A 21,931-nucleotide genomic window follows, 5' to 3' on the forward strand; every position below is an offset into this window, starting at 1 on the left:
CAGATACTGAGACTCAGTTCTAAATTTTTTTATGTTCTTATAAAAAATTTAACATAAAAGTAGGAAAATACTTGCTGGCTCTTACTGTACTAATATACATTAAGGCAATACCTGCTGCTTGATCACTTGTTTCCATTATCTCCTCCTCTTCTTCCTCTTGGAATTTAAATAGAGCGCACAATAATAACTGAACTATATCACAGAATGGACCTATGGAAGAAAATTAAAATAAAATTGTACTAGTTGCAAAATGCAGGAAACTATTACATGTCAACTGAGAACTAATATGTTACCTTACTGCGGGAATAAACAGTCCTTCAGTGTTATTAACTAAATCTTTAGTCTACATACACATTCCATTGTATTTATTTATTGAAGATGCATTTTAGATGGATACAGTGGGTTATAATTTGCAATGTACAATAAACACGAGATCATATCTCTCATTATATAATGTGTTACAGTATATGCTATATACATATAATACAATGCTAAGTATTATTTACATGAAAGTAAGCAAGCACATATACATTTGGTGTGGACTGAAGATAAACAATTTTCAATGCATCCTCTTTCAAACAATACTGAAAAAATAATTCAAAGTTAAAAATTCACAACAAATGAGATTCCTCCTTTAGAAGCAACTGACATCATATTCCATTCTGATTAAAAATTACAATCCTTACTAGGCGGTTCGCTGATAGTGTGCTTTGCATACAAACTTGAGGCATACTCCACACTTTGTGAAGAATACCTGTTGTCACTTCCTGGTATATTATATATGTATCAACTTTTGTGAAATGGTATGCGTAAGTAAAAACGCATGTTCAAGGAGAAATACAAATAATGGCATTATGACTATTTAATATAGTGAGGGAGTGTGTTGGAAGTTAGTGGAGGCGAGTTTGAGCGGAAAATGTTTTATTAAAAGGAACATACCGATTGGATTGGTCTGTATTTCGCGAGATATTCGTTCCTAATGAACCTCAGATGACATACGATATTACTTTTCTTTCCAGTACCATTTAGGAAGATAATGAAAAAGTGTTTCAAGTAAAGTAATATATTTTTGGTCGCAGAACCGAATCTGCAATAAAAAAAATACGGGGTTTACACTTGAAATTTTAAAGTTGCTTCCTAGTGGAATGGGGGAAACTTCCTTTTCGGATAGCTGAATAGACCTAAAAAATATTGGACACGTACCTCCTCACTTGTAAACTGCAGGTATATTTCTGGAGATATTCCACTGTCCACGGTATATTTGCTTACATTTGGAATATATATATATTAATACATATAATTACCAAAACAACATTTATTAGTGCTTTTAATATGTATCTATCTAATAGTCAATGGTGGCAATTAAGTTTCACCTAGTCAAAATCCTCACTTCATGAAATCGATTTGGAGGGAAGAAGAGAAACTACACTGAGGCAACTTCGTTTTTAAGTTTGTGTTACGACAAGCGTAGCTAGTGAAGGAAAGTCAGCATTGTATTACATGCTTTGCATGCAAAGATTTACATTAGACATATTATTCTATATGCGGATTAAAGAAATTAAATCTCTAGTTTAACGCTGCCTTTTAGATTAAAGGATATGTATTATTAAAGTGAATGCTGGGAAAGTAAACATTTTTATATTTTTCCACGGGAATCGAAGCTGGGAACACGTGTACCAAAGACACATCAAGCTAGCAGGAAGGGCTACTGAGATTAACAAGAGTAGTAGAGATTAAAGAGTGGAATATTAGTAATCGTGGATACTTATGGAAGAATTAATTTTGAAAGATAACTGGCCATTTAACTAGTTCTACATTTGTAATATGCATTTTTGATGCGATTTATTCCCCTTTATCCTTTTCTTGGTTGATCTGGAGTTTAATGACTTATTCAATACCAAGGCTATGAGATGGACCTCCAACCTAACGCTGATTCCAAAACACACGAGCTCCCACCAGAAATCGAATCTGGATTTCCGAGCAAAGACATTTTCCTTTCCTTGATCGAAAATACGACTATATGAATGCAATTTTTTCTGGTTCTATTGAAGAAAACAAGAAAAATAGGAAATTATTTCTTTTTTTTTTTCTTAACGTCCGATTATTACGAAACGATGGTATGCAAACGGGGAAGCCCGAGAAAACCCACGCACATATTTGTTCAACACAATGCCCACTTGGCTGAAACTGTAAATCTGTATTACAGAGACTCGACTGTACAGGTTAAGTTAAAAAGGAGAATGAAATATTAAAATGATGTCCTATTTCACCATCACATTAAACGCCGGTTACAGATTCTTAAAAAAAAAAAAAAAAAAAAAAAAAAAAAAAAAAAAAAAAAAAAAAACGCTATTTGAAAATTTACATTTAATTCAGTCTATCAGAAATATTTATTTTTGCGTCTTTAAATTAAATATTATTCATATAATACACCAAGTATAAAAATTATCCTTTTCAAAACTATAACCAACATCATTACCTTTAATCTTAACTTTTAAACAACAAAAAAGACCAAATATAATGACAAATAACCTTTTACTTTGGGTTTTTATCTAACAAAACAGATTTAAGTACATAAAATTACCTGCCACCTCCTTTTCCACTAACGCTCTTTCAAGCGTATCGAACGTTACCCCAGTAGGAAAGAAATCTTTGGCTCCCAGTACATCACGAAATACATGAAGGAATTCCAGTACCATAATAAAATCCCCAAATATATGATTCGGAATGCGACACTGAATTGCTGCTGGATGAGGAAGATCCTACAAAATAAAAGAAAGTGATAAGCTATACGTATTTATTTACTTCAATTAGCAAAGTATGTTTTGTGTATTACTGGGACTTAATCTGCAATACAAATGAAAGAAAATAATTAGAAATTACGTAAACGCCAATAAGGTTTCATGTCTCATTTACAAAATATTTCGGGTTTTTAACAATAATTACTGCGAAAGGATCACCTCCATCAATTAACACTGGATCATAGCTGGGAGTCGTGCGCGTGATTTGTAAACGTACTCTATCTGTAACTAATATTTAACGTTTTAACGGTTTGTTTCGGTGTTTCCTGACAGCTCCCTGAACAGAACTGGGTAACTCACATGCAATTCATCTCAAAGAGTTTTGTCTCGCATTTTTACGAGGGTCATTTAACTCGAACTGGCAATACTGCTACGATTGGACTGTCGTGTGGGCAGGAGACAAATGACGAACGTAGTGTGTTCCGTGGATATGTACAAGTCAGTTCAACGCTGCTGCGGTTCCATATTACGGTGTGTGGCGAGTAGACATTGTTAAAGTGATTGTTGTGTGAAATACGCCCTAGCGTAATGTTCATGCGTGCAGAACAGCGTGTGTTCATGAAATTTCTGTTAGCACGAGGGCGAAATGCTAGGACGATTCACAGAGGATTAGTAGAGGCCTGTGGTGAAGCTGCTCTACCGTATCGGACAGTAGCGAGATGGGTTGCAGCATTTCAGGCGGGACGACAGTCAGACAAAATGCACGATGGAGGGCATATGCGAACTGCTCCGGACGAACTTCATCTTGCAAGGCTACGGACACTGCTTCACGGTGACCGGCGCTGGACTTGTAGTGAATTGGCGCAGGAGCTGAACATTTCTTCCGGATCAGTGTTCCGCATGCGAAAAATTGCAGCCAGATGGGTATCCCATGCTCTGACCGAGCTTCTTCAGAAGTGCCATAGATGGGAATGTGCGCGCCTACACCTTCAACGTTACAATAAGGAAGGTGATGACTTCTTGCACCGCACTATTGCAAGTGTCGAAACGCGGAGAAAATCCTACGAGCCCGAATTGAAACGTTAGTCGCGAGAATGGCGCCACTCAGAATCTCCACGACCGAAAAAGTTTAGGTAAGAGCCAGCAAACGTGAAGGTGATGATGATAATGTCATACGACCACGAAGGCATTATCCCGTTACATCAAGTTCCACCGGACGTTACCGTCAATGCTTCATACCTGTCACCATTTGCGACCAGCATTGCAGCGCAAGGTCCACACCTCCTGAAATCTGGACCAATTTTCCTACACGACAATGCCAGATGCCATACAGCCAATCCAGTACAGACTCTTACGAAGATCGGGTTGGGAGGTACTGGAGCACCCGCCATACTCCCCAGATATGAGTCCCTGCGATTTTGATCTTTTCCCAAAAATGAAAGAATCTTTCAGGGGCAGACATTCCCAGCATTGTTCGTGCATTAGGGCGCACTGTCAACATCCTCTCACAAAGTGGGGCTTTGACAGGTATTTAACGGTTACCAGACATCTAGCAAAAAGTTCAACAGGCTGGTGGAAACTACATCGAAGGACTGTGAGCTACTTGAGGTGAGTGATTCACTACATTCCATTTCACAACTATGTTGCCATTTCGAGTTAAATGACTATTTAAAAGACTATACAATACAGAGACCTTTCGAATTTTAAATATGACTACTGAAGGTACTATTTGCATCACAGTAAAAAACATTATTTTATGTTATAGGTACCGTAGATGCGGGCTACTTGGACCCAATTTTGCAACAAATTCGTTCTTTCGGTCTATTTTCATCCACGAAAACTCGAAAGTTATTGTCATTACCCATATTAAGTGAAACTACAGGCTTTATTGCACATATCGAGGACAGTTTTAGTTACATATATTGAAAACAAAGCACAGGCGATTATTGTAAAAAATGGGTCCAAGTAAGACTCGCGTTCGGGCTACTTGAACCCACCCCCATATTTTCCTACAGAAAACCATTGAAATCTGCTCTGAGACTAAGTAGGACGTAGGTGTTCCAAGAACAACACTTTTTATTTACTGCAAACCACAAAGAGAACATTTTAAGAGGTACTAGACTGGAGGTGCATTTTCTAAAATAACTTCACTCAATCTCGACTGGGAAGATTGTCTTAGAAAGCAATGTCAGTTCTCCCATGCATGGCAAAATAAGACTTCACAATAAATCTGTTATGAAAGCTGTTATGAAAAATCAGCATATTTTCGACCTGCAGGCAATCTTTTATATTGATGTACCATTTTGTACCGGTATCCTTAAGGAAACAATGAAAAGTCCTTACTTGTGTGACACGTGACAACAGACCTTTAATTTTTATTGATAAAGATAACAAAGGATGGAGTGGGATAAAGATAACAAAAGATGTGGGACAAAATATCCATGTTTTCCAGGTCATATGTACACACTTCATATACTGTATAATGCAATTACGCACACATCTTATTGTATATGAGAAAGTTTACCATGTCAATTTTATTAACTTATATGTAACTACTTATGTGTTTACTTAGCATTGGTTCCACTTCCTTGCAAATAGTGTCCACACATAAAAGTTTGGCGCTCAATAAATACACTCTTTTCGTCAACGACCTTTCTCACCAATGCTGCTCAATCGTAGCCTACCACAGAACTAGTTTCAATATGTGTGCGCCTGCATTATGATCCCATCTAACGGATCTAACTCTGAACTCACTCATTATTGCATTGCATATGGGACTTAGACGAGTTTTTGGTATGGGTCCAAGTAGCCCGCATTTACGGTACATTTTTTAATGCGACCGTTAACCCCGAAGATATACTATAAAAACATATTGGTAAGTAAAACTGTTACTACTGATTCATATATACTATGGCATTTCACAATGATGAATAATTCTGAAGAATAACCGAACTCGTACATGCGTATCCTAAATACCTTATTAATTCGTTAACAAATGCATATGTAAATAAGTAGAAAATAATTAAAAATTGTACTAATTTGGAGTTACATTTGGTATCCACCCACACATCCATTATATTATTATTATTATTAATAATAATAATAATAAATCAGAAATTGATTGTCAGGTAGAACAAGCAAATGCTCCAAATATCAATTTTAGTATTTTAATATGTGTCTCAGGAACTGTTGCCATGCATTTCAATTGTAATTTTATTATTGGTGGAACAGAATGCCCACCTTTAGATCATCACACTCCAAATCATCGCGAGGTCTGCTCCATTCTTTCCAAAGTAACGCTTGACGCTTCTTTTCTTCCTTTTTCTTCTCTCTCTCTTTGGCCCTTTCCTCCATTCGCTTCTTCTTCTCTTCCAGTGCTTTCTGTTTCTTCTCTTCTAGCATCTTCGCCCTCTGCTCCATTATTCTACAATAGAAAAAATAAGAGTGTCCACATTTTATAAACAACTCAACTCCGAGACTAATACTCGCCAAGCGCTATAGTTGGACACATGGAATATCGTAGTGCTGATTACATGAAGCCCAACATGTAATGTTGAAACTGATCAGTACAACACATTTTGAAACTCACGATACAGTGCAACGCCGTTACGTCGTCTTTATTCTAGGTAAGTACGAAACACAGAATGTCTCCCCATATTTTGTTCAGCAGTACCAAAGGACACTAAACATGCAATAACCTGATAGTGATGTTTTTTTTTATTATTATTATATAATGTTATTCACGGTTTGCAAAACTGTCACCTCTGTATCACTGACATTTCATGTATTTGTTACATTGATTGTATACGTAAACGTAACATCTAGTTGCAATATATTATCACTATTGTGCCTCAGTTTTGAATTATATTTATCTTTTTCGAAAGCCAAAGTGCATCGCAATGGGCAACCCTGTATCTTGGAAACGACGCTGCAGTCGTGCAAATGGTTTTGAGAAAATCAGTTTGGTCCAGCTAATCTACTCTCAAGTTGTGTAACATGTTATCTGCGATACCCTGTATATATCATTTGATCTTGATACACACAAACCCCTCTTCAATAGTCTAATGTGCCAAAATATACATACATTTTCCAAGCTTGGAGAACTAAACTTCTGACAAAATTGCCTTAAATTTATCAGATCGATTTTGCATTATGCTTAGTTCGAATTTCTGTCCACCTAAATCGCGTATCCTCTTGCTTCGCCGCGCCAAAATAAACACGTATAAAGCAACATTTCTATACCTACCCTTGTGCCAAGAACGGTTCCAATCGACAATTTCAACATTTTATGCCGTAATATTCTTGGAATTTCATTAATGGTTTCTGTTTTACATATATTTTTTTAAATGTGAAGTTGCGTTCCTTCGTTAAGTGTCCCCTTTTAGGACCGAGGCTGTATGAGACTTAGACCTCTAGTTTACAGTGAAACCCGAAACACGATAATGCGTTTAATATGCTCTCCGATCGGGAATTGAACCCAAGAACGAACACGCATTAACTGGCCACTAGACCAGCGGGGAGAGCTGACGTGAAGTTGTGCATGTTATTTCAAATGTAAACATAATACATGCATTACATTGTTCTTTAATTGTTTCAAAACATGGTAAGAACATTTTTTATTCATTCAGTATACTCAGTTTCAAGCTAGTCTTAGAATTTAATAAATTGTACACAGTAGTACGTACCTAATCCGCTCAATAGAATTCTCATAAAATAAAACGTAATGTCATATAGCTTTGTTGTATCAATAATTTACTAATAAAAAGCTCAAAAACTCAGGTGGATTTTCAAGTGGTATTTTCACGTAAGTCCACCTCGAGGGGCCTACTTGGGTAACCCTAAATATATATATACAAAAGTGAGAATTTTTCTTTGTCAAAACTGCTCGTAAGACTAACGTATGTATTGTATACTTATCAAATATCTACTATTACTTCTAAAATTTTTCCTTTAAAGCAATTCCGATGGTTCAGTGTTCAACATCAACAAAATTTTCGGCAGTAAAATTAAAAAACAGAGAAATAACGAAACTTCTGTACTCCAAAAAATTTTAAATCTTACATCATTTGCTGGGGTTGTAATGATATTTACGCGCGATTAAGCAAGAATAGAGTTAAGAACTATTTCCCACAATATTTTATGTGCAAAGGCTACACCTCATACAAGAAATAAATATTTCCTGATTAATTCATATCTTTGAATGCTTTAGCATAAAACATGAATTCATTCATATTAATTTTCAACACTATCATTTGTAAAATTTAACATATTTCTTTCTACATGTCCACTATTGTAAAAATAGTTCTTAGCGCCTGGACAGGCTGCACTGAAATAATTGCAAATTCAAGAAATCCGAATGCAATTTATATATTTACACTCAAGTCTCAATGGTTGTGGTTCAATGTCTCCATGACAAGGACAATTTTAACAGGTTTCTCAACAACATTTTCGTATATACAATTTATCCTTTGTTGTAATGTCTTCTTCTTAACAGCGTCATTTTATACCTGGATAAAGAAAGCAATTGAAGACTTCCACTTAATAAGCTCCTGTTCGTACCCTAATTACATTCAGTTCATGCCTACAGGATAAAACTCATCAAAAATACCTCAAAATGCACTTTATATACCTCAAAAAAAAATTATATGACCTAGGCCAGGGGTTCCCAACATTTTTTGAGCATCCTATACATATATTCATTAATAGTAATAAATAATAATAATTTTAAAAAATCAAGCACCACAATTCCAATAGTTAGGTGTAGGTAAGGACAAAATAATTATACGAATGTTTTCTTATGTTCTAAATCAGATTACCTAAATATATAAAACTTTAGTTTCATGACCAATAGTGCTTAAAAACTTTCTTTAAAGTACATGAAAGTAAATTATACATTTTACCTGAATTCTTTATAGAAATATATGAAAATTTCACTATATTCAAGAAATTCTATGCCTAAGGAAATTTATTATCCAGATTGCGTCCAAACTCATTATTGGGAATAATTACAGTTTTACTATATTACATATTTCTTAGTTTTGGATTGACTTTGGTAAACAAATTATCGGAGTTGTACATACAGTACAGATCTACTCACCTAGAATTGAAAAGGGTCGACTAAAATTAAAACTACATACCTTTTCATTTCCTTTTCTATTTCTTCAGGTGACAAATTGCTAACCATCTTCTTGTCTTTCTTCTCCGTGCTACCTTTATCCTTCTTTACACTGTTCTTGTTTTTCACACCATCCTTAACTTGTTGGTCCTTCTTAGGTCTTCCTGCCTTCTTCGTTGTCACTTTACCTAACTCTGTCAACTTTTTCTGAATCAATTTCTTCGGATATTTCTTCACCTTCTGATCATCTCCCTTCTCTTTCTTGGGCGTCTCCTTATTCTGGGATTTGGAAGATCGTCCAGGGGACTTTGGAGAATGTTTATCTTTGTCCGGAGTTTTCGGCGGTTTCGCTGGGGATTTTGCAACCTTCGCCGGTGAAGATTGAGATTTGTTTGATTTGGAGACTTTTTCAGACACCTTCGAGGATTTGTCACTTTGTTTATTGCTCTTCTCATGCTTTTCGGCTTTAGGAGACTTTCTAATATCTCGAAGTTTATTTTTGCCTTTCGAGTCAGATTTTACCGAATTTGGCTTCTGTACAGTCTTGCTTTTAGATTGTGGAAACGCTGGTAATGGACCTCCAAATATTCTATTAAATTGTAGCGTATTCAACTTATAGCTTTTGACAACATCAGCCTATGGAGAAAAAAAGTGACCTTAATGATGTGCACAATTACCTCTAAAACTCTGTTCGTCCTTATGTATAAAATGCTCTTATTTACGTTAAAATCTTACTTTAATTTCAAAAGCATTGTGAAGACCAGGGTTGTTTTGTTTAAAACAAACTGTTTAAATCAAATTTTGTATACGTTTTAAACATTTTGTTTTAAACATGTGCATTTTTTTAAGACTTGTTTTAAACATATGTTTGTTTTTATTTTATTTTTGTAAAAACATCGGCCAGAGAAAGCAAATCGTCAAAACTGTTCCCCATTCAAAGGATTATTTTCTTCTCATGTGAATATATATATACAGGGTGTTAATGAGCTATACCGACAAACTTTAATAGGTGATTGATTCCTCAAATCAAAATAAGATAAAAAGTTCATACGAGTCTATGATGAGTGCATAGTTTCGGGGCTCGAGCTGTCCGAAATTGCGAAAAAGCCAAATTTCAAGAAACCCTATTTCGAATTTGCGAGGCTGTGGATGGTGGTCCTTATCTGCGTAAAGGAAGTCACGCATACGCAATCCAAAAATGCATATTTCATTAATGTTCAATGGATGCACAGATTATACACTGCAGGGTGAAATTCCCAGACATGCCATCAACCGAATTTTGAGATATGCTCTGACTATGATTGGTCCAAAGTAGACAATCAATAAGCCTTAAAAGCAGTGAACAGGGAATCCTCTGGCGATGTCGGAAATGTTAAGGATCGTCAGCAGCACGCTCTCTCGAACTCAGAAAAACGCATGGTGCGATGTTTTCTTCCACGCTTATAAGTGAAGAAAACGTTAAATATACCGCGACGAAATACATGTCATCACACGTTATTCCGAACACAAACATGGAGCTGCCGGTTTCCAACACTTCCAACTTCCCTCCGAAGCATCAGGGTTGTTTTGTTTAAAACAAATGATTAAAACTTGTTTTAAACAATTGATTTTGTTTAAAACAAATTTTATATATATTTTAAAAATTTTGTTTTAAACACGTGTATTTTTAAGACTTGTTTTAAACATATGTTTATTTTTATTTTATTCTTGTAAAAAAAAAAAAAATCTGACAGAGAAAGAAAATGGTCAAAAAGTACTTCCAGGCCCGTAGCTAGGGAGAGGCTAGAGGGGGACACAGCCCCCTCTAAATTATTTTTGCCCCCTCTAAAAACACGCTAAAGAGAATTTTCAAACTGACACAAAACCAGTGAAATTCTTGCTATTATAATTAACAAATTAAATTCAACTTTGCGAATTCTACCCATTTATGTGTAAAATTATATGTTTCTTTGCTAGATGCATCAAACATCTTCAACTGCCTTTACCCATTTCAAGAATTTGAAACCATGCCATGTTATTGTAGCCACGACAAGCATCCAAGAATACCAGGTGCACTTCCAAACAACAGTATCATAGTCCACAACGTTAGTTGTGAATATAAATAAACTGTAACGTCTCTCTTATTTTGGAAGGTAGAAAATTGAATACAAACGTTCAATAAAACATATACTTCTATTTTGTATTGATGTAATCTAAAATTGCTGTAATATAATTTTGTTCTAATGTTTAAACAAAAAATTAGTATTTAAAAAATAAATACTTCAATTTTAATTAATATGAAACAAAGTACCTCGGAAAGAGCTCGTATTAAGCACACAAAACGAAACAAAAAAAAAAAGTTCGATTATACATATATAATAATATTCTCTTTTAAGTTTTTTTTTATTAATAAATGCAAGTGCTTTGGTCTCAGTATTTTTTATCTAATTATTCTTAGGAGTTAATATCAACAAAAAGCTGTAGTAAAGGCTTACGAGAAATTAATAATTTGTAAAACAATACTACAAAATAGCCCTTACCGCTGGTCTAATGAATAGAGCGCGCGTGTTTGAATGTGATCTCGGGGTTCGATACCCGAAGAATTCTTGAAATCGAGAGCAATGTGGTGGTTCGTATTCCACTTTAAACTGCAAACTTCGCGCTTTTTATAGGCTCGATACTGAAAAAAAAAAATGCTAAATTTTAACAAACAAGTTGGCCCTTTACAAAATGAGAATGGGAAGGAAAATAGTTTTTTTTTTTTTTTTTTTTTTTTTTTTTTTTTTTTTTTTTTTTAAATAGATAGAAACATAAATCAATTTTACTGAACATATAATGATGCCATTAAAAGTTAACTGAAGTGTTATGTTGTGACAAAAAAGTCCATGTCAAAATTTTCTGTTAATATATTGTTTTCTGCAAATGGAAGAATCCTGATTAATGGGACGTGTACTCACTCTAACATTCAGTTAATTAGCTTTGGTTTAGTGTAAATGCGACGTACAATGACGTTCCTCATCTACGTTTACCACAGCACTATATTGCCCCAAGCACCTCAATTCTATTGCATAGCAGGTTTTTTTTTTTTTTTTTTTTTTTTTTTTTTTTTTTTTTTTTTTTTTTTTTTTTTAAATAATCTTTGTATGTTAATGATCAATGTTCTTAATCTTAAATTTGTGCACTATAATATTGTCAATACAGGATATTATGTATAAAAGAAACTATAGCTGTTCTGTAAATAATAAATAAGTATGCAATTTTATGGTGTGTCATGTCTTAATCATTACCCCCTCAGTATTCACTTCTGCCCCCCTAAGAAATCAGGCTGGCTACGGGTCTGAGTGCTTCTCATTCAAAAGACTATTTTCTTCCCATGTGAATGTTTTGATTTCTTGTGGCTACAGCAGGTCAATGTGGTGATCTACAATTTAGTTTGCCTCTTTTTTCCTTGCTTTTAACGTTTCTTGTATTGTCTAAATGCTTATCAGTTAACTTGCGAGAAAGTGTCGTAGTCGAAGGTTAGACTACTTATAGAACTGATATTAAAAAATAAATAAAAGAATTATCATAGAAACAAGTTTTTGTGTTGTATTCAGAAAACAAAGGGTTCTTTGCTAAATTGTGCTTCTGAAATACCGCAGGCGTTCGTTGACAATACAAATTGGTTCTCAGTTTCCATACATACATACTTTAGAGAAAGAAAGAATCCGAAATGAAAGAAAGAAAAACTACGTGACAAGGTGCAATCTAGAGTTTTATATCAGGGTGTCTACTGGAATACAAGAAAGTAAATTCATGACTTTTTCATGACTTTTCATGACCTTTTTGTTCAAATTTTCATGACCATGGCGATAAAAATTTACCATTAGTAAACTAAACCCCTACCATCAGTGGTGCATCGGAACTATGCGGGTTGCTAGTCTTAAATATCACTTATTGTGAATCTTAAAGAAAGAATCTAAAATTCTGCCGCCTTGTGCTCGAGCACAGAATAGCACTTACCTAAATACGGGCCTGCTCTTACCAGTGAATCAACTGTATGTGTTTAATTCTGAGTATAATTATCCATCTAGCAGAAATTTGTCTAAAATTAAGCACTCAGAGAACTGCCCCAAGACAAAACAAATTACAAAAGAAATTCGTTTTAAAAAAATAGACCATCAAATTTAAAATCTGCAAACTCAAACGAATAATATTATTTGCATAGGTCTAAAGGCCCAAAAATACACAATTTACATTTCTTAGAAGTAAAGAAATAGCAGATCAGAAAGTTGGACAGTAAAACGTTGTTACTATATTACAGAGACTAGAAGATGAAATGGGGAGCAGCTAGGAAGACAGTGAAGTACCAGTTAGCCAGCACTAACTGGTGGGGGAAATTCTCACAATTACTGACCTGATACAACTGTTTCAGTACGAGGTATAAAAGTATGAAGTATAAAAATATACTCTGAGATTTCAGATTATCATGACCAGTTGGGTAAATAAAGGACTTTTTCATGACTTTCATGACCAGTAGACACCCTGTATATGATTGTCGCTGGAGAGGGGAGTCCGCTTGGAGGTCATCCACCCCTACCCTGAATTTCAGATGTTGGGAGCGTAATGCAGATTTCCTGAGCAAAGTCCACAGAAAAAAATTGAAGTCCTTATAGCGAACAAATACGGACTTTGATCACCATATCTATTGACCGTAAGAAACTATAGGCCTAAATTGCTCTCTTGTATATAAAACGCACTCACTTCGGCGCATTTATTTAAACTAAACAATTCTGGCTATTTTAGCCACCATTTTTAAAATATACTCAAAACTTTTAATTTACGATTTTAAAGTCTAAATTGTTTTAAGCGCAACGGTTATTTATCCAAATTTATAAATAAGTATTTTCCAGGAACTTGCAGCAGTGCCACTCCGAACAAGAAACCTCAGCGTATCTTACATACTATACTATTAAGTGAAAAAAATGCTTTATATATATATATATATATATATATATATATATATATATATATATATATATATATATATATATATATATATATATATATATATATATATATATATTATTATATCTAGCTTATATTATTATTCGTTTAAATTGAAATAAAGCATATCTCTGAAAATCTATAGCTTTTGGCGTTTATTATCTTCAGATGTATGATGCAGCTCATAACAACGAACTTAATTAGCAAATTTATTACAAAATTATGAATAATTTATACCCAGGTCGAAGATTACAAGATTGCATTAAACAGATTTATTATGAGTCATGTTAACATAATTTATCTAAGTTTCCAGTCATGTAGCCAATCTGTTCAATAAAACACCTTTCCTGCCTTCAATGCATGCTTATTCATTTATTTGTATGTTTATATATCATATGTTGGAATCTATGCCTGGCTTTCTGCATTCAGTTAAATTTCTGAATCGAACAATAAGCAGCATCCCTTGCTAATTGATAACAACAACTTAATACGCCTTTCACATTACTTTCTTTATGAACTATAAAGATTTTAAAATAGTGAGCTCGATAACACAGAAATGTCTGTTTTTAGCTAGGAACAATTAATTCATATTCGTTCTAACATAAACAGAATTATTAACATTATTTTTATACATTTTTCTCTTTCTAAGGAGCAATATATTCATATTTACTTTCAAGCATTACAATTTTTTTTTCACTTTAGTTATGTCTACATAACAATAGTACAGTTAATAATAAATAACGTACCTAACCTAATATACTATACCTAACCTAAATAACTTAACATATCTAACTTAACCTATTCTTTTGTTAGAAAACAAATAGACTCAGATCTATCACTTTTACATACAATAATCAAATGCTGCTCTTTGTATTGGTTTCTATACCTTTATCACAGTTAAGACCGGTATTGATTGCATAACCAGTGCATAGATCACAGGCATCATGCATAGATAGCATAAAAGGGCAAATAAGAGAAGGTGATATTGCTGCGCTGTCTTTTAATACTCAACTTTTCTTTGTCTCAATTCCTGATCAATGGAAACTACTCTATTGAGAACGAGCTGCAAATGTGAAATATCAATTCGACCTACAATGATCCGGTAAGTATCGTTACCCTACTTCAATAGTTTCGTTATGTAGTCTCTTGTGTGCCATTGTAATTTCTTTTATCGCTGGATTATATATACACACAATTTTGAACATGTCCCCCTTATAGTCTGATCAGATATGTGCGACCGCGAATGTAGCTTAATTAGCCATAGTAGCACCACATACTTCCTTTAAACTTGCAAAGGAACACATATAATGAAGAATATATATTGAAGAATTTCTAGTTCACTTTTATGAAATTAAAATATATAAGAAACAGGTTCTTTCAGAAACATTACCAAAGACGACGATCTTCATTTCTTATGACAAATCTAAATTTATATTACCTTCATCATCCACTTGACCCTTTTTAAAATGTCCAAAACACTGTTAATATCGAAATTAACTTTTATCAGGTTGAGTTCAAATCCAAATATATTCTTTTTGAGGAAAAAGAATTAGATTTTCTGGTCCAGACGACGAACTATGTACGTTAATTTATATTCTTCATAACTGCACTTCTTCTATTGTCACAAACAGTATAATTATGGTAATACGAAATCTCATGGAGTATAAATGGAGTATAAATAAATTCATTCAGTTGAAGCTGTGGACTATTTACTCGAATTACATTATAAAATGTATATCAAATTTGTGTACATTCGCTTAAACATGTTAGCATTATACTTAGAATTTACTTTCTATGGCCACACAAAATAGCTTTATATATATCTGTATTTTTTATAGAATGCAACGGATATCTATGGATAATGTATGCATACGTACGACACATTATCCATGCGACGCAGGTCAACATTAATGGCACACAAGTAAACATCTTTTTGGTTAGCACAGGTCAACATTACACACACACCAAATAAATAACATAGGTCAACATTATACACACACCAAATAAATAACATTAAGTGCAGGTCGAAATTAAACACGCCAAGATAAACGAACTCATACCTAACAATAAGCATATTTAAGATTGATTTCAATGATACTATTTGCTTTTACCAAAAGCAGATCGTAACATATATTTTTTGGCCTAAGATTCCAAAGGTTTCACTACTTTCGAGTTTCGGACCTACTTAAAATTCTGAAAATTGGGCCTAAGTAACTTTCCAGTTTTGATTATGTATATTTCATCCGTATTTATTCGGTGTAAGGACCCTAACTCGTTCTGCTGGACTTTGCTTATCGAAAGGTTTCTAGAACTGCCTTACTGTCCCCAAAATCTGATTCATGGTAGCTGTCCTCTTGCCCCCACTGACGCCCCTATCTAGTGGCAGTCATATGAAACTATCCCACGCCCTTTCACGTGGATTTAGTTTCATTTATTTCGGACTCTTGACTGCAAAGATATTACGTTTTGAAATAGAATTCATTTGCTGAGCAAAACTGAACATTATTGAAAATGAACTTGGATCCATTGTGCTCTGAACGCCCCAAATATTACTTTTCTTCAATAAATTATTGACTTGAAGCAACCAATTACATAGGCTTGCAGAAAATATCCGAAATTTAACACGACGTGAAGTGTGCTTCAAATATTACTTTTCGAAAATGTATTATTTTAAAATAATTTTATTAGCATCAGTGTTCTGAAATAGTAATCAAATGTTGTAACTGAAATCTCACTCACCTCCACGAAACGTGAGTTTAGCCCCTAAGGGAATAACTAGGAAACCTCAAAAAACAGAAACAGTAACCCCAAAATGACTTGTCTTAGAGCTAAATAACCGCACAACTGTATTTCTGGTAAAATTCTAGCCTTAAAACATGTAAAATGACTCCCTTTGCATTTGAAATTTCGAATTGCAATCAAAGATGGCCGCAATGATACTTGCCATCGCACCATATGATGTATCAGACCACTTTCAAGTTTCATCATCCTCCCTCAACCCGTTCTCAACCCTCACACAAGAGTGCTGAGGACTTCTATTTCACTATGTATATCGATAGACTGTGTGAAATCTCCATGGTAAATAGATTTTAAAATCTACCTAGAAAGCTTATTACAACCAAGTACTTATGCGAGTTACTGGCAAGAGGGTGTAATGTATACAGAACCGGTTGTTAAAAAATTAGAATAACATCACTGGTTGCTAGTAAAGGGCAAGAAATCTTAACAAATAAGTTACTACACGATTTTGAAATATATGTTTAAAATCATGTTTTAAACTGTTCCAAATTTTTAAAACTTTTTTTGCATGTGTTTTAAACCTTTTTTTAAAAAATTTAAACATCTTTTTCATGTTTTAAACACAGGTTTTGTTCTTTTTTGTAATAAAAAAAAAACTTTTTTTCAACCCTGCGAAGCACTGCATGTCGATTGTTGTCAAGGTTTACCTCCTGCCTACTTTGAACCCTTCTTGGAATCAGGGTATATCTGAAAACGCTCTTGAAAACATATCCGAGAATTACATCCTGTAGGGAATACTCTCTACACCTATTGCCAACTGATGAAATATGCACTTTTGGATTGTGTATGCGTGGCTTCATTTACGCTGATAAGAACAAACATCCACAGTTTCTGGAATTCGAAATACGGCCTATTGAAATTTAGCTTTTCCACCATTTTGGAGAGCCCTAGATCTGAAACAATGCACTTTTCGCCATAGGTCCATATGAACTTTTTATCTTATTTTGATATGAGGAGCACACATGAACGAGTGCGTGCACACACACACACACACACACACACACACACACACACACACACACACACACACACACACACACACACACACACACACACACAATTATATATATATATATATATATATATATATATATATATATATATATATATATATATATATATATATATATATATATATATATAAAGAATAGACAAAAGAAAAATATCGACAATACGACAGGGAAACATGATTTTTTGGAAATACATCAAAGTAAAAACCAGGAATGTACCTCCGTAGAATCTAGTTTTTCGTCGAATTTTCATCCCTTGCAAAAAGAAACAATTTAGTTATCGAAAATTAGGGTTAACAAATAAAAGAAAACCTACTCAGGTAAATACATTATTTTACTTGTCATATTTTAAATCTACATGTTAACATTCCGAACTGAATCGATTGAGATATGGATTTAAGTCAAATAAAACATGGACAAAATATCAAGGAAGTTTTTTTCCGCGACAACTTTCCACACTTCTCTATCCCACAAGTTGATTTACCAATAACTTTTGTAATCTTAGAATAATAAATTAATAAATAAACAAACCAAGTCTTTAATATTGTAAAAAGATAATTTCAAGGAATGAATTTTCAGATTGTTGATTCGTTATTAATTTAAACCACTTGAAGAATCTTCTTATAAACAAACCCAGAAAGAACCCATTTAGTTATTTTCCGTTGTTAATTTTTCCCTCCTATTTAATGCAAGCCTCAAAATATTTGTGTTCATATAATATTTGTATATGATTGTTATCTAAGGAATTAATTCCCAATACTAGTTTTTCTTACTTCTGGTTTAGCAGAATATTTTTTTTATTTACTTTGTTGTTAATTTACCATAACTTCTTTCAAATATAATAATAATTTGTATACAAAAAGAAGTCCTGAATGAGTAACTGATCCAACGCCCACGGCAAACTAAACAAGCTCGAAATTTGAAATCTCGCCAGGACAGAGGATTTATGTAGTATAGTACTAAGAAATGATTTTTGTAAATTCGACAGGGAAATAGGGATGGCAGTTATATATTAAGCTGTCCATACGAACGAATTCCTAAGGTTAGCGACATGAAATTTGATATATGACTTCTCATTTAAAATAATAAGGCACGTATTTAAGTTATATATTGGAGTGGTCCACAAAACAAAAAACAAAAAAACAACAAAAAAAAAAAAAAAAACTAACAGTGGTCGTGGGTACACAAGGCTTATTTTATTCCTTCTGGTGCATACAAATAACTAACGAAATTTCACTACAATTAAGTCATATTTGCAGGTTGCTCTATTTTGCCTTTCTTTGTTAGTTGTTATCAAATCTTTCAGAATAAAATGTCAGTATTTGTGTTCTCAAGTTACAAAAACGCTTTCTTCAGTGGAGCGGAAACATTTTTACGACAGCTTTCAACCAATCGAAGACTAAACTGCTTCTGTTCCTCTTCTTCTGTCAAGGCTTCATGATACTTTTAAATGAGACTTACACACATCACACATCTTTCACCTACATCATCACAGCCATTTGTTTTAACAATACACAAACTTCTTGGGGAAAAAAGGATTATCTCGCCATTTGGCGATCATAATGAAAGCTACGAATTTATATATATATCCAGTTTTTAGCACAGCTACTGTGTTACATTTCATTGTAGTCTTGACACCTATAATGTAGTATACAGGAATGTAATGGGGCGTATACCCATTACCCACCTAATATTTTTACAGTGCAGTATATATTTACCTTAAATTTACGAATGAATAAGTATATACGGAGATGGACATACACTATATTTTCAAAACGGTACAGCGTATACCTCCCAAAACTTATAGCATTAGATCATTGGTAATATTACAAGAACAAAAAGGTTTAAAATGGAGCGACCTCTAAATATTGAGCAATAGGGCAGAAATGTCTGGTAACTTATGACTCTAGGAAAAAAAATAAGCCTTGTGGAGGATTATTTTGATTTTTTTTATTTAGTTTTGGACCACCCTAATATATATATATATATATATATATATATATATATATATATATGAGAATAGATAAGAAGAAAAAGAGTGAGGGTTGCAATTATTGTATCTTGGAATCTCCTACATTTTATGTATAGTTTGATAACTAAATAATGTATGAATAGGGTTAGAGTAAAACGGCGCGCAGTAGTCAGAAACTTAGACAAAGCAGTCAAGAATCGATTTTGTCAACTTCCCGCCTTCTATGAAATCGGTATTGATATTTGATTATAAGCATCTCTCCTGCTTCCAAACCAGGAGTTTCAGTACACAGGAATATTTTCGCTGTCCATAAAATGCATGCAAATATGAAAAAATAAAAATGCCGAAATATCAGTGAAAAATGAACCAAAAAATATGGTATGTCCTAACCATTTATATCGTTTCTGAGGTCGATGAAAGCGCTTGCACAGTACAGTGCACTCAAATAATGTGTTTTTAGTGAAGAGATTTATTTGTTATCCATTGTCATATCAATTTTATGATAGCTTTGTAAGTGTTACCGAAAAGTTACATATATGCTGATATTAGCCGTTCTACACTCTAAGCTTATCCTTGCTTATCTGCAAAATAAGGTTTATTGAATTGACCATTAGTAGTACAAATGTTGAGCATTGGAAGTAGCTGCAGCCAAGTACAGCTGAAGGACTCAGCCCCATCTAACTGAAAATGCGTGATTAGTAATGTTCTTGTGGTCACAATCGAGATCCGCTATCTGAGCCTTATAGAGAGAAAAGCATGGTTGGCAAAAACCATGGTTTTTATTGAAAAAAAAAAAGTTTTTTGGGGGGGGGTTAAACTTTTTTTTTTTGTTTGTTTGTTTGTTTAAATAATTTGCTCTATTTATTTATATCACATATGGACAGAAATAAGTTTGTTTCGCGTTTGTGTTATTATGCAACAACCAGGTTATGCTGGAAGGGGTCACGTAAACTTAAAGCGGAATTCAAACGGCTTTTCAGCTTACATCCGAAGAAATTGTCCTCCATTTGAACTCGAAACCGGGACTAATTGGGCATAAATGCGATACGTCTGCCGACCCACTCACGAAGGACTCCTGATGAAAATACGGTGTACTGATCTTTACATACTTGTTAATATAATTATCAACAGTTATTTCAGAAGGAAAAAAAAATGCAGAAGTGAACCCATTATACAGAATTACAAACGGACAATTTCAAAATACTGCAGAGTACAGAAAAACTAATTTAGTCCAAGTAAGTTCACTACGACTTTTATTAGTCCCAGTTAAAGAAATAGGACTTAACTTTCAAATCAGTAAGAAAAGTGAATAAAGATACGAATTATTTGAGTCCATTGATAAACTAACAGTCATGTGAAGCTGCTGTATACTACACGTCAGTGCAGTAGTATATAAGAAGATTCTATACTGAATCTTTTAATCTTACCGAAACAAAGTAATCCTGAACTAAATTGCATTCCAATAAGTATTAAGTGTTTCTTCGAAGATAGTGCCTTTGCAAAACCGCGAATTTTAATTTTGTATCCTAAGGCAAAACACACATTTGTTTTGCATCGTCTTTTTATTACCTGCACATACAATTAGAGGGAGAACACATTGAACCTGTAACCGCTTCTTGGACGCATATTAACACCTGTCATAACTTCGTACTGGCTAGCGATGTCCAATTTACATAGGGAGTCAACTTGTTATGTTTTCAATTTATAAACTGTATGTATGATTCACGATGGTGGATTTCAAGATGGCAGCTTTTATTGTTCTGTGTCCTCCCCAATTTCTCCTCATTTCTCCTCATCTTTATTACTCCCCTACATTATTCCCTTGGTTATATTTTGCAGTATTTGACATTTATACGAAGGGTTTTCACACTTTTGGACCACCCTATATCTATATCTATAGCTATATATATATATATATATATAAATGCACGTATTGCAGCAGTTCTTTGAATCACTTTCGCAGTAGTTGCAATCGTATTAAAAAGGACAATTAGATATAGAACGATAGAGAGACGTCTGTTAACTTCCATTCTTTCGGAATAAATTATTTTTGTCCGCTTTTTCAAGTTTCCGACCACTGTGCGGCGGTTATAATCTTGAACCTATATCAATCAGGGAATACCCGTTTGGGCCAATACACTAGAGATTTGAAATTTGGTGATCTGGACTTTTAATCAAAAATAATCTAACACATGTTTCACTTTTTTTAGACGTCTGTCTTAGAATGGAAGAAAGAGGTGTGAGTGCACACACGATGCACACACGAGATTATTTTTTTTCTTCTTCCAAGACTGAGTTCTATATGAAATGTATAGTAGCAAGAACGCAA

At 33.8% G+C, this 21,931-nt stretch overlaps 1 protein-coding gene across 3 annotated transcripts in view; it reads right to left on the bottom strand.

The window, feature by feature from the left end:
• Positions 1 to 21,931, bottom strand: part of Acf (ATP-dependent chromatin assembly factor large subunit) — a 113,995-nt gene that overhangs the window by 69,914 nt on the left and 22,150 nt on the right. For all 3 annotated transcript variants that reach the window (XM_081730331.1, XM_081730330.1, XM_081730332.1), the window contains exons 6-9: positions 8,879 to 9,492; positions 5,982 to 6,165; positions 2,585 to 2,762; positions 112 to 210 (exon numbers count right to left, since the gene is read on the bottom strand). In XM_081730331.1, the coding sequence (XP_081586457.1) occupies positions 112 to 210; positions 2,585 to 2,762; positions 5,982 to 6,165; positions 8,879 to 9,492 (1,075 nt within the window). The remainder of the gene's footprint in view (positions 1 to 111; positions 211 to 2,584; positions 2,763 to 5,981; positions 6,166 to 8,878; positions 9,493 to 21,931) is intronic.

The sequence above is a fragment of the Thermobia domestica genome, chromosome 11 (assembly GCF_964235325.1).
Source record: "Thermobia domestica chromosome 11, izTheDome1.hap1.1, whole genome shotgun sequence".
Classification (NCBI taxonomy): domain Eukaryota; kingdom Metazoa; phylum Arthropoda; class Insecta; order Zygentoma; family Lepismatidae; genus Thermobia; species Thermobia domestica.